Source organism: Cryptomeria japonica, chromosome 1 (assembly GCF_030272615.1).
Source record: "Cryptomeria japonica chromosome 1, Sugi_1.0, whole genome shotgun sequence".
In the NCBI taxonomy this organism is placed as follows: domain Eukaryota; kingdom Viridiplantae; phylum Streptophyta; class Pinopsida; order Cupressales; family Cupressaceae; genus Cryptomeria; species Cryptomeria japonica.
The window spans coordinates 308935998-308950052 of record NC_081405.1 but is presented as its reverse complement, the minus strand read 5'-3'; the positions used below and the strand labels follow the sequence as shown (position 1 = coordinate 308950052).

At 34.9% G+C, this 14055-nt stretch overlaps 2 protein-coding genes across 2 annotated transcripts; both read right to left on the bottom strand.

The window, feature by feature from the left end:
• Positions 1 to 6525: 6525 nt before the first annotated feature.
• Positions 6526 to 7141, bottom strand: LOC131856076 (expansin-like A1). Its single transcript, XM_059207300.1, has 2 exons — positions 7014 to 7141; positions 6526 to 6918 (listed from the first exon to the last, which is right to left on the bottom strand). Exons 1-2 carry the CDS (start codon positions 7065 to 7067, stop codon positions 6724 to 6726), a joined length of 249 nt encoding a protein of 82 aa, XP_059063283.1. The 5' UTR covers positions 7068 to 7141; the 3' UTR covers positions 6526 to 6723.
• Positions 7142 to 7245: 104 nt separating this feature from the next.
• LOC131040556 (expansin-like B1) lies at positions 7246 to 7909 on the bottom strand. The gene is made up of 3 exons (XM_057973500.2): positions 7717 to 7909; positions 7511 to 7620; positions 7246 to 7428 (listed from the first exon to the last, which is right to left on the bottom strand). The coding sequence occupies exons 1-3, from the start codon at positions 7853 to 7855 to the stop codon at positions 7246 to 7248; spliced, it is 432 nt and encodes a 143-aa protein (XP_057829483.2). The 5' UTR covers positions 7856 to 7909.
• Positions 7910 to 14055: the final 6146 nt, after the last annotated feature.

Below are 14055 nucleotides of genomic sequence, written 5' to 3'. Positions count from 1 at the left end.
CCATATTCATTGATTCCGATTTCAGGATCTTCCTCAAGTTGTTAAACTTCCTTCGAGGCACAAGGCTCTAATACTAGTTGTTGGAAACCAATAACACTGAGAGGGGGGGTGAAACAGTGTTATAATAGAATACTAAATTTTAGCCTTATTAAAACATGCATAAACCAATTGGTAAACCAATATAAACAGAATTGAAGGAAGTAAGGCAACTAATAAGCCAATCACATAAATGAGAATCATAATACATAGATTTATACATGGAAAACCTCAAAGAGGAAAAGACACAGTGGGATTTGTGACCCACAATATCAATCCACTGGCCATATGAAGAGATATTACAAAATATGAAGGGCCTTCACTTGTAGGAAGGCTTATATCCTAGAGCACACAGGTCAATCAGAATAGGAGTCTCACTGACTACATAAAATTCTAGACTACAATCCACAAAAGTGTGAAATCCTAAGATAGCATCTTCTATGCCAGAATATAGTTTTGGTTTAACCTCTATCTATTCCGGTCTGAAGCCCTAAACCCCTTACTGAAATAACCCTTACAATAATTTCTTCACATACATGATCTATCTAAATCATTTTGCATCATATTACATTCACATATCCATCACCGTGTCTATTATTTATCTCCTTCAAAATGATCTATCAAACTATCCTATATACCCTATACAAATTTTCATACCTTATGTCATCTTACAAAGATATATACAATATCAAATTATATATCGGTGAGATAACATAAATGCATAAACATTAAAATTAATTGTCGATGCTGGATCCAAGATATGTCAGCTTCCAATACCGATAACCTTTACTAAACCATGTCGGCCTACATTGTTGGTGACCAAAGAAATATTTTTGTCCTGTCGGTGTCGGTGCCAGTGTAGAATCTGTGAAGTGTCTACTGGTATACCATAGAATCAAAACATGAAGCCAGAACACAAAATCATGTTGCCATCAATGACATAGCATAGTGAAACCAACTAATAGATTGTCAATTACCAATAGGGATAGGGAGGACAAGCGAACCACCTCTTTCATGAGGAGTGGCCTTCACAGTTGGAGGAGCAACAATTTCAACCCTATTATTCTCATTAATTAACATCATACCAGAATTCAAAATGTCCTGCACTCTCTGGCGGGTGGCATTCAGCTTTTTGCATTAATCTTAAATAATCTGTTGGGCATTGAGTTTCACATGAGTAGAGGAAGGAGGACTAGTAGAAATGGAGCTACCACAAGGACAAGAGGGTTTGAAAGGGGATAAAATAGAAGAGGAAAATCTTGGGCAGGCCTAGGTTTAGGGTTAGCTCTAGGCTCAAAACCTTTCATAGGCTTCTTAATGAACGGACAATTCCTTCTGAGATGACCCTCTTGACGGAAAAGAAAACATGTATTAAGGCCTCCCAAATACTTAATACAATAGACAACTGACTCATTGATAAGTTCAATGCTTACATTATCAGGGAGCTCTTTACCTAGCTCGAGAGCAACAAGAAGCCTCACATCCATGTGCAAAACTTTTCCAATAGGTTCAATTAATTCAGGGAAAAAATTCCACAAGGTGGGATATTTTTAATAGTAATCTATCTAGGGCATGAGACGGATATAATTTCATTAGCATTGATCGTCGGATCCCAAGAGGTAACCCTAAAACAACATGACCCCAATGGTTCAATATTATCACTTGACAACTTCTTTCTGGCTATTAGGGTTATTGAATAAAATCAAGAAAAGACCTTTTTGTATTATCCTACAGAAGGAAAAGGAAAACCCAAGTTTTTTTCCCATATACTATGCAACCAAGTGTTCAGATTACTCCTAGAGGGCAACTTGCTCAAATCGAAGGCAGAAAGAAAAATGGTTGAATCCCTAAGTCTATTTTTCTCTTCTAAAAAAACACAACCATTTGTGAATTAGGAAATATAATAAGTTGGTATGCAAAGGGAACCTAACCTCCTCCATCTCTACTCATTCCATCATATGTCTGCAATTCCTTTATCGAAAACTTCGCTCCTTCTAGCATAGACACCTTCTCTGCTAGGGTTGCATAAAGGTCTTCATCTCTCCTCTCGTCTCTACCTTTGATTCACACTGAACATCTCTTGGTAATTTTTTCCCCATAAAACAAGGCGAATAAAGCCTCTTATTCACTCCTCGTCCTTCAGCAACAAGGTTGGCCATTCACACAAGTGACCAACCAAGAATTACAGAGGGCTTCTCATGAGTTGCAAATCTTCTAACAATCATCAAGATATTGATTAGATATATTATTTTATTTAATAACTTATTTTTTAATTCTAATCATTTCAATTGATAATCAGTCTCATATTCAATTATATAATTCTTTTAATATTTGGTGATTAATTATTTTAAATTTTTATAATATTTTCATCTAATAAATATTTTTATATTTTAATATTAATATATTAAATAAATATGTTTTTAAATGGGAAGGGATTATGAATTTTTTTTTTCATCCATGCCACAAACGTCAAGATGTGCTCATGTCATCTAACACTATGTTGAGGCCTATAGATGTTCTATGCTAGTTCTTTGGTGTCTATGGAAAGGACATGTTTAGCTAAGATGCAACCCAACATATTGTGTCATAGTTGTGAGCTAACTCCAAGAATAAAAAAAGTATAGAACCAACTATCTCACAATATACGTACAAATTAAAGGAAATAATATAATAATCTAAATAAATGCATAAGTCTTTTTATAATCACAATTATTTGGTGTTTCCACTGAATAGGTTGATGACCATGATACACATGCTTACGAAGTCGGTCTCTCTAGTAGTGCATTACTATTCTTCTCTCCTCTCTCCTATCTCCTCAACCATTTTCCTTCTATCCTCTATGATTGACTAATATTGATCTCTACTTAGATCTTCATCCTTCTTATCCTCCATGTCTCTATCTTCATACCCCCCATATCTCTTCTCTAAGTTATTTATTTGATGAGACTATGGCCTATATTTGGATGATGTATGGGAAACATGGTGGTAGGATGAGTAGTCCTCCTCCATCTAGTGTATCCTTGGCATACACCTACATCATCCTGATTAGCTACTACACATATATCTCACTCCTTACCTAATAGATCACTAAAGGATTTATCCAATGTGGTCTCACTACTCTACAAGTTGATCGCATGCAATTTTGTATTGGATGTGGATCTTGCTATATTTTTCCAGCTTGTCATGTCACTTGATCATAGTAGAATGGTGTAATGATGTAATTACAAGGGTAAAGAAAGTGTTGATACTACTACATCCTCACCCATTTCTCTATGATGCTTACACATCCTAGGTTAGTCCTATACAATCTCCGTACAATGTTTGTAATCCCAAATCTATCAAATATAACTCCTTACTATAGTATATCGCATATCTACCATGGTCCCTTCATTATGTAGTCATGTACTTGTGGTCTTGTATACTATGAAAGAAACAATTACAAAGTTTAGAGTACACAAGAATATTTTCACACTATCAACTTTGATATTACACTCATGCCATCAAATATGAAGAATAATAAATCATAGTATTGGTTAAATGATTCTTTTTTATAAATACAAAATATAATATATAATTATAGCTAAAACCCTAATGATGACTAAGATTGAGAGGCATATGAAGGTGATGGTTGTGAGGAGGATTCCAAGAACAGTGAGGGCCCTATGGAGGTTTCCTTAATGGTGATTTCTTTTGTGGTTCTATCCTTTTTTCTTCCTCCATTTATTCTTTAGTGTGCTCTACTTTTCCTTTGCCCTTATGGGGCTTTTTGTCAACTCAATTATATTTCCTACTTGTCTCACTTGGTGTTGGTCTCCTTTTGGTGACTTCTCTTAAATATGCCTTTTGTTGTCCCATTTCTTTGGTATCCTTTAGCAATCTCTTCCTAGGTTGATTATTTCTTGGAGGAAAGACTTCTATTGTAGCGTTTTCCTTTGTTGGTATGGAGGTTTCTCTCTTCCTCTCCTCTACTATTTTAATTGCCTAGAGTAATGTTTTTTGTTACTTATTTAGAGCAGATGGTTCCTTAGTTTAGGTTCGAGAATGTCACATGGCTATTTAATAATATGAAACTAATTTTTTAGGCTATATCTTAGAGTTATCTATGCTTTTTTATCCTTGAATGTGTTGCTTCATGGTTGTGAAAGTTCCTATTGGTATTGTTCCTTGTTCCTTTTCTATTGTATGTATAGATCTCTTGGCTTTAGTGACCCAAATATATGACTCTTTTTTTAGTGCTCATGTGAGCTATGGGTTCTTGTGATTAGGAGCCATTTCTTCGCTTCTCTATGTCATCCCTTTTTATTTACCCCTTACAGTGTTTCTCTATCTTGGTAGGGACTCTTCTAGGGATAATGACACTTTTATTTGATTTCTTTGTTAGGACCTCATTTTTATTGCATAATAGTGAAAGTGTCCTTTTTGGCCTCTTTCTTATTTTTTCCCACGAGTTTCCTGTAAAGGTGGATTTTACTCTCTCATGTGCATCTTGGATCACTATAGATGGATCTTTTTATAGTTGTGTTTTTTATGAAAGTGATCTAAACTTTATTACTCTTATTTCACCCTTCAAGCTTCACTCTATCTTTGTAGGGGCCAATCTAATTTTTACAATGATTTTTTGGGAGTACCTATTGGTCATGCCAACTCAAAAGTGAGGAGGATTTTTCTAGCGTGTTTCCTATGATGTCTCACAAGGAGAGTTTACTTGGGGTCTAGACTCTATTGAAGATGACAAAAAAAAAGCATTATCTACACTTGTGTTTTTTCTACCTTATCCCTTAATTTCACTCATGTACATCATATAGAGGTGGTTCCTGATGTTAATTTAGTCTTAACTTATCCTTTTGAGATTGATATGTTGGTAGATTTCATTGGGTTCTAGACTTTGCATTAGTTGGATGTCACAAGATTTGATTTAGTAAAATAACTTAATTTTTGGATTGGTTTTGAGGTGGTTTCTATTGTGATCCTTAATCCTACTGGACCTATAGAGGAGGATTTAGATGTGGGCTTGGAGGTGACTAGTTGTTGTCTAAATCATTTTCTCCCTAATTTAGTTTCCAATGGGAGCTATTTTTTTCTATGTGTGCAGGTGGATTCTTTGTTAATTCGTTATTTGGATACTTTTTTTAGATTTTAATGTTTTTATTGTGTAAGGTTGTGGGGATCCTTTAAAAACCCAAAATTTTTGGAAAAGAAGTCTTAGTTCTAGGTGGACACCCTTTTTTCCCACCAGATTGTTGATTTTATCAAAATATTCTTGGCAACCTCACTCCTCATGAGAGTCCTTGTTATTTCCTTTTACTATTTCACCCAATGGAATATTTTCAAGGTAATGAGGCTTCCTTCTTTGAGGGTTTGATCCCTCCTACTCTACCTAATCAAAACTAGATTACAGAGATATTTAATATGAAATAGTACTTATATTTTTACTATCTATTTGATTTTAATATATTTGTTTCTCCCAAAGTAATTTGGATTGGAATTATTTTAAATCTTAGATTATTGTAACAGTACAATGATAAAAAAATATTAAAATTATAAATCCCTATAATACAAAATAATCATATAGATACATATTTCTCAAGATAGTCATAGCATAAGAGTAGAATGTGTCAATCTTTAAGGAACTTCTAAAAATCTATAACCATGGTGATAGGGAATGAAGTTCTTCATTGAAATTTAATTTTTTCTTAACTTCTAGGCTTTAGTGAATATGTCTTTCGTTCAAGGATTATTAATTCTTGAATGTCACTATCTCTTTATATGCACATAGGTTGTGGAGAAAATATCTTATCTCATCAACAAATTATCCTCTTTATTAGTGGTGAATTAACTAATCAACCGTTTTAAATATGATTTTATAAATCTAAATGTGATAAGTCAATGTGGTGCCTTGAAAAATATCCGTGACCACGTGAAGGGAACAATAAAAGTTAATTCTGCATACAATTTTTAACAGGTATTATCATGTCTATTTGATGTAAAATTTATTGGCTTGGTCCATAACTCCTTAAATGTTAAATAAATGAATAATTCTATAAAAATTAAGTCCAATAACTATAATATTTGAATATAATTATAATAATATGAATCTTTGAGATGATCTAAATAGAGAGTTCATTATTGTTCTTTGAAGCTATATATAATATAACAATATATTGTTCTACAAAATGTAAATTTTTTCACTTACTATTACATCGAATATAATATTGTGTTATTTGTGCAATATATCATACAATACTTGACTAGTTCAATCTCACGATTCATTTGTATATTATCATTTCTACACATGCATTACTTGAATTCATTATTTGTTTAAAACAGAATAATTCTTCCGTCTACCTCATAAACTACTTGTTTCCCTGCTTCTGGATCCTAATCAATTAAGATTTAAAAGAAAAGCGAAGTGATCACATTATTATTAGCATTATGAACTGAAACGTTGATCACTTACCCTACAAAGACACCAAGAGCAAAAAGGTACCCTACAATCAAATTTAATATTATTTTTATTGCACGCATTAACAACTCAGTCCATAATACATTGTTGCTACACGTGAATATTTATTTAAGATTGGTAAGACATGTTTTGGGGGCAAGTGCAAGAAGAGAGAAATACAATAAATCTCCCTGCATGAATTTATTTAAATTAAATGCCACCAAGTTACGTACTTATAATAATGATCAGTATTTGAGCTGAACGCCAGCATCATAAACATCGCCAGCTTTCCAATGTGAGGGAATAGGATTCTGAGCATAAATCCATTCTCCCCCTGACAGTTGAAATCGGAGAGCCAGATTGCACTCTGCAGGTGCCGTTACTATGTCCCACACAGCCCCATAACTCCTCCGCATTGCTTTCCAATCAGAAGTTCTCTCCTGCCATTACACCCTCCCATGTTAGCAATAGAAAATCAATATATTATAAGATTAAGATGAATTTGCACTGTAAAGTATGATTTTGTTCTATATACCTGGGAAAGTTCTACAGCCACTACATCTCTTTGGCCTCCTTGGTACAGCAACATCAAAGATAGATAATAGGGGTAATTGGTGCTTTTGTTAATCTGGAACCAGATGTTGTGGCCAGGATAGTTGCAAGCCACTCTGACATATTGCAGCCACCATCATCAGCATTAGTTACTCAAAGTTGAGAATATGTTAAAAGCTGAGAATAGTGTAATGTTTAAATCTCTCTATTCTTAATTACCATTTGTACTCAATGTCAACAACACCCAAAGCCTTAAGCTGCTCATCTTTCCCCGGCCAGGCCATAGTTGTGAAAGCATGAGGACTCATAATGAAATCAGTTCGATCGCCTTCTCCATGATCTGTGACCACTACTGTTACTCCGCTGTATGTACATAGATACTTATTTTTGCATCTCACCTATTTAACAAGAAACACCATTCAGCACTCCAGTGTATCGTATTTTAATAGGATGCTTATTTAAATGTATAATAATGATTACCTGATAGCAAGCGCCACATCCAGCCCCATTTCTGTATAATAACTGACTTGCTGCTGCAACATTTCCAGCCTTCACGTCTCTCCCATACTCACCATATCCACAAGCGCCACCTGCACATTCATATTTAGCTTCCTTGTCCTTCATTTCTTTAATAAAAGAATCAAAACTAAATCATAATGCCAACATATAATGTTAGTATTTATTACTGGAAGTTCCTAAGCCATCCGGAGTTCCGTAATAAGCTGCCCGTGAATCTACGAATTGGGAAGTGCAGTAACCAATGCTGAACAGAACTTCCAGCACTATTAGCACGGCAAATAATCTGGCTGAGCGAGGATAAGCCATTCGTACGCACAGGGATGAGAAATTGAATTCACCTTTAACAAAACTTGAGTAGGATTAGCCGAGAGTGCAATGAAATCAGTTGAAATTTCTGAAGACTATTTATAAATGAAATAATAGGGTCTAGCCACCGGTTTGACAATTTTTTGTGTTTCAGAGAAAAGGTATAATCCCTACCAACTCCAATTTGAATTTGACCATGCATGTTAAACAACGCTGCCTTCATTTATTTGACTTTATCGCTTATCTGACTTTTTCAGGAATAAGAAGAAGACAACGCTGCCTTCATTTATCTGACTTTTTCTTTCAACCTTACGGCTTGAATGATTCATCGAATCATGACATCATCGCCTCTCAGCGAGATAAACCTTGAAAAAATCAAAATAAAGGCACTGTATTCAATTTGTTGATGGCGGCGCGTCCTTGGTATCAGTGGACGGTATCATGTGCTCCCTGGTTGACACTACTTAGACTGAGCAAAGTATTCACATTTCAATTTATCTCTAGGTAATGATTGCTATCGTCTGATGTGTAATAAAAACTTGCTGCTTTCACATTTACTTATAATAGAATTTGTAAAAGCATTATCACATTTTAGAAAGACATTTTTATTTTTTTATATTTAAGAAATTTGGGATCAATATCAATTATTCTTCTCTCTCACATTTTTAGGGTTATTGTCACCTTAACAAAAAAAATAAAAAATTAGTGAAGATTGTTGTAATGATTTTATGGAAAAATATAAATAATATAACATGATAAGTTGAATCTTGTAGTTTATTAGTGTTTTATATAATTTATATTCTTGTCAATGACCATTATTTTCCAATAATACATAACTTGTGCTATAAATAAAGAATTGTAATAATTTCTCAATTGTAGATTACTATAAATCATTTGTAAGGAACACTATAAATATTATTACTCCCTTTTGTGTTTGTATCTATTCCTTTTGTCTTCCTTCAGGGATTGGGGATGCTTCAATCCCCGACCCTCGATTCTCCTTTTGGGGATGCTTCCATCCCTAACCCTCGATGGGTCCCACATCTCGATCTACATTAAATTCCTCCCTTATATGTATAAATAGGCACTTTTGCTTCATTTGTACTCACTAGCACTTTCAAATGTTGGCTTCCCTCTATGAATTTTGTGCTCTCCTATGCCTAGTTTTGAGTCTTTGTGAAGGGACAATGTGTGGCAAGTTTGATGTTGTACCTTCGAGCTCTATCTAGTGGAGGTAGGTCAATCATTTTTTCCTCTTGTTTTTGTCCTTTGGGTCATTTTTTGGGGTTATGTTTTTGCCCTATTTGCTCTCTATATTTATGTTCTTTTTGCCCCTTTGTTTTGGTTTTCACAAAGTGCCTTTTGTTTTTGTTATGTCCATTTTGCCCTTTTTTAGGGGTTTTTTTTTGCCCATTGTTCTCCCTTTGTGTTTTTTTTCACATTGTAACCTAGTTCGGGACCAGTGAAAGTTTATCCATGAACTAGTGTTTCTTTTTCAATTGTTTTGGTTTTGGTTTGCTTCATCTCTTTTTAGGGATCAAGGATCCTCAATCCCTAATTCCCACTATTAGGGTTGTGCGATTAAGTTTCCCAAACCCCCGATAGAGCTTTCTTAGTAGTCGGAGATCAATGATGTCTCCATCCCTGACATCCAATACATTTGAGTATTGGATTCAGTATGAAAACATCACAAACCCCCACCCATGTGTATCGATGACTTCGGGGATTGGGGATACCATCATCCCCGACCCCCCGCCATGTCCATTGCGAACAATAATGTGGGATTGGGGATGCTAGATTCTTCGACCCCCAAAAATTTTGAGGTTGTATTAAGATAGGGATCGTAGACATATTCTCGTCCTCAACCCCTAATGTTTTGTAGAGATCTATTTTTGGCAACGAAAAAAATAAGGCATTTTTCACCAATCATTTAAGTTACTAAGTACTTTTCTTTATTTAAATAATAAGACTCTTAATACCACTTTTTTGGGTGCAAAAATATAGAAAAAGTGAGAATGTGCAAAAAGGTAAGAAAGCAAGAAAATAATTTGCAAAATATTCTTCTTCTTTTGTATCTAAGGTACTTAAATCTAAAGAAGTGAGGAAACAGTGTGCAAAACAAGTAATTGTAGAAAGTGATGATGAATTAGAGAAGGTTAGTGTAAAAAAAGGTATTGTAGCAAGAAAGAAGGGGATTGCTTCTCCTATTTCTTGCGAGGAAATTTACTTTGATGAAGACAATGCGCTTGAGTTGCTTGGGAGACCGGATGGCCTAAAAAGTGTTAGTGAGTTGTATCTTATTGTTCCATCTTATGATCAAGATACCATTGAACATGCACGTGTAACATATTTTCTCTAGAATTATGTTGTTCCCATGAATGTTTCTCATGATCTTCCATAAGTGGTGATATAACTATTAATTGACCATATGACTACAATTGGTAATGTTGATAGTGATTCAAGTGAGCCTTATATAGAAAGAAATGTGATAGAAAAAATGGCAAAAAAGAGCCTAAGGGTACATGATTATCTTTAGCTTAATTTGATTAGTTTTAAAAAGATGATTTATAATGTTGTTAGATTGAATAAGTATTTCTGAAGGTGGCCTATGGATACAGAGAAATATAAAGATGAGATAGACTATATTGAGTCTAGGCTTTCTGAATCAGCCTAGTCTTTTAACATTTACAAGGATGCAAATGGTGTAATGAGATCTAAGGTTCGATATCTCCATTCTCAGATGTCTTTGTGACAAAAATAGAAAGAAGAACATGTGGAGACGTTTTGTAGACTCAAAGATGCTATGTAATTGTGTTTGTCTAATTTTATTAGATTATTGGCTGAAGTTGAAAAAATTGAACAAAGTGTGGTTAATGTTGATGTCTTTGATGTTGCAATAAACTTGTTCATTGATTGTAAGTGTCAAATCAAAATTTTGACTTATACTATTCATTCATCAAATTCTTGACTTATGTGTTTGAGGAAATAATTCAAGGATATTTGGCCTCAAAATGTTTGATAGGTAATTTTTGTTAGCGGGAGTTGCAATATTGATTGATATTTTTTTTTGGCTTTCAATGCCACCCTTTGTCTTTGATGTCAAAGAGGGAGAAATATTTCTAGGGATTTTAATTATTGAATAGGAGAAATTATTTTAAGAAGTATAATGTTTTGCCATCAATGACAAAAGGGGAAATTATTGCACTTATGAGTATCTGTGTTATCATTGATCTCATAGTTGTGTCAAACCTATGTGGCTTGGATGTTGGTGACGGTGTTGTTGATTAAAATATTCATTACGATGGTAGTATTAGAAGAGATGTATAGTGGAAGTGTGTGATTAAATATGACATTCATCCATATTCCTAGTTAAAATGATGTTATGCTACAGAGCTATTTGTAGACATATGTTGTAGTGACTAGATGATGTCAGATATTGATTAGTTGTTTCAAGAAGTTTTAATGTTCCCTACTTGGTCCATAAATTATGCTATTTTTGTCTACTCTAGTGAACTATGTTATGATTTGGAATGTATGTTTCTACTAGATATACTTCAGATGATTGTGTTTCCTATTACAAAATTATTGTGATAATTTTTCTATAGTTTTTCACATCGATTGATAATTATTCACGAACAACATTGTTGTTCTAATGTTGCTATTGGGAGTTTGCACAGGACTTCATTACCCTCCTCATCTTGAACTTGTTGTACATCAAATGTTATAATAATATTAATAAAACTAGTAGAGGCTCGAACCTTACATATCTGCAGAAAATTTGACAAAACCTAGCACTCACGAGGAGTGAGAAACCATAAACAAAAACTTGCCACGAATTAGTCCCAGAAGAAACCAAAGCACTAACAAACCAATGGATTACAAGGTAGAAGAGAGCTCCAACTTCCTATCCACACAAATTTCTTTATAGTTTTCTAGAACATAGAGTTTTAGGAGGAACCTTTCCCAAAGGAAATAGCTGAGGAGTCCAACATAAGTTTTACCTTAGAAATAAACATTTATATCACTCTAATAGATGAGGACTCAAGATGTCTTCTTTTCTTAAACAATGTCCTAGCTACTGTCGATATTGTGTTGTCATTGATGTCAACCGATATAGGATATTATCGGTATCACTGACATTGATGTCAACTAGTGAGTAGGAGATTGTTGGCATTGGGTTGGCATTGATGTCAACCGGTATGGGATGACTACTGGTATCAAAGATGTGTGTGCAACACTGTTAAGGAGGAGTACAAGATGAGATATCCTTGATATCACCTTGTGTTACAGAAATCGGCAAGGTAAGAAAGAGCATGACACTTAGAGAAATGATCACTGTAGTCACCGATACACAAGTTAGTGCCTAACTTGTGAGGATGAAATGAATAGATTACCGGTATAGTGCACCACCAGTAATGAAAGGATGTCAACTGGTAAGTGATGTGTTGACATTGGGAAGACACTTTAACCAAGTAAGTAGTTGCCAACCGGCGAGATTGTGATCAATGTACAAGAAGGAATGGAAAAGTGCTTGAGCTATTGTTTGTGATGAAGAAGCAGAATGCTACCTAAAGCACATCAACACTAGAGGTGAAGTATGTGCAAGCCACCAAATTTTTAGTATAAGGTTAACTAGAAGGACTCACATAGGTTGAAGAAGCTATCACTGACTAGGTGATAGGTTAACAGAGTATGTTGCCTCTAAATGCAGGATGACTTATGGAAAACCATCGAGACATATTTCAAGTTGGAGATACATATGCATAATGACAACTATGTCATGTTTGAGCAATATCAGATGTAGAAGGCAGGTGCGTGATTGAACAGACCGACTGATCAAGCGAAAGATGATAATTCTTTCAGAGTCTGAGATTAGTTAACCCTTTAGAGAGTGTGATCAGAAATCTACTAGATAAGAAAGTAAAAATAAAGTGTGCTACCGGGACAGTGAAGGAAGAATGAGGAGTTGAGATGGTGTGTTTTTCATCTTGACAAACCAATTGAGAGGAGAACCGGATTGATGAAGAAGGATGCTAGTGAGTCTGCAGGAATATACATGGTGATACTAGGATGTTGAAGGAAGGTTGATGTAGAACAATTGGAGTGTGATGACTTGGTGTCATCAATGTGTCTCTCTGGTAAGAAGGAAAGTATGTTGTCTACCAGTAGACACATCTATTAGAATCTGCATTAGTGATAGTTGACATATTATGTCAACCAGTGCAACATCAAAGAAGAGATAAGGAAGATAAGGATATCACATGATAAAGACAAGTGCATAAAACTAAAAGATAAGGAGAGTTTTCAAAGTAGCTATGGTGTGTGCAAGTGAGCATATTTATAAAAAAAATTCACTGGCAGAGCAATGAAGTGTAGACATAAAGGTTACACCAACAGCTTAGAAAAGGAGATGGTAGGAAGGATAACCGGCAAGGTGGTTAGTCCCAGTAGGGTTAGTGAACTGGTATGGGTGTATTGGTTATGTGTGTGGTCGGTGAAGAAGCTGAACCAATAGAGTAGTGTGATGAGGTGGATATTGATTGTGATGCCACGTGGAGATGAGCTATTGAATATGCAAAGGTTGGTGATATCTGGTATCAAAGAGGTAGTTGTGATTGGTCGACATTAAATGTTGATTGCGACAATCATAGAGGAATTGTAGAGTGTGCGGCTTGATGAAGGATGAATGATAGAGGAAGATCTGGGATCTGTTGGCACCATGATCAATGTCTGATAACTGACTGTAGATTGACCTCAAGAAGGAAACAATTGGATCATAAATGTGTCGACTAATTTTGATGCTAAAGAACAAGGTTAGACTTGCTATTTTTAGCAAATATGCACTGGATGATGGAAAACGTGTGCAAATGCATTCCTATAATGTAGGTGATCAATCCAAGGCAGAGTGGATTGGATCTAATAAAGATTTGATCGGTGGAAGAAACTCTAACCCACTGAAGTTTGAATTGGATTTTGGGGGGAAAACTAGATTATAAATAAAGAAGAAAAAATCATTGATTAGTGTTGCTAGATAAGAGAGTAGGCTACTGATGAGAGGAAGAAAGTGATGCTTCAAAGTGATTAAGTGCTACTTCTGCATGTGTGAGAAAATTAGATGAGCACTCAATGAGTATCTGAGAAAAGACTGTGAGTGTGAGGGAGAACCAAGTTAAACTGGTCAACTCGTAGCAGTGCTGAAT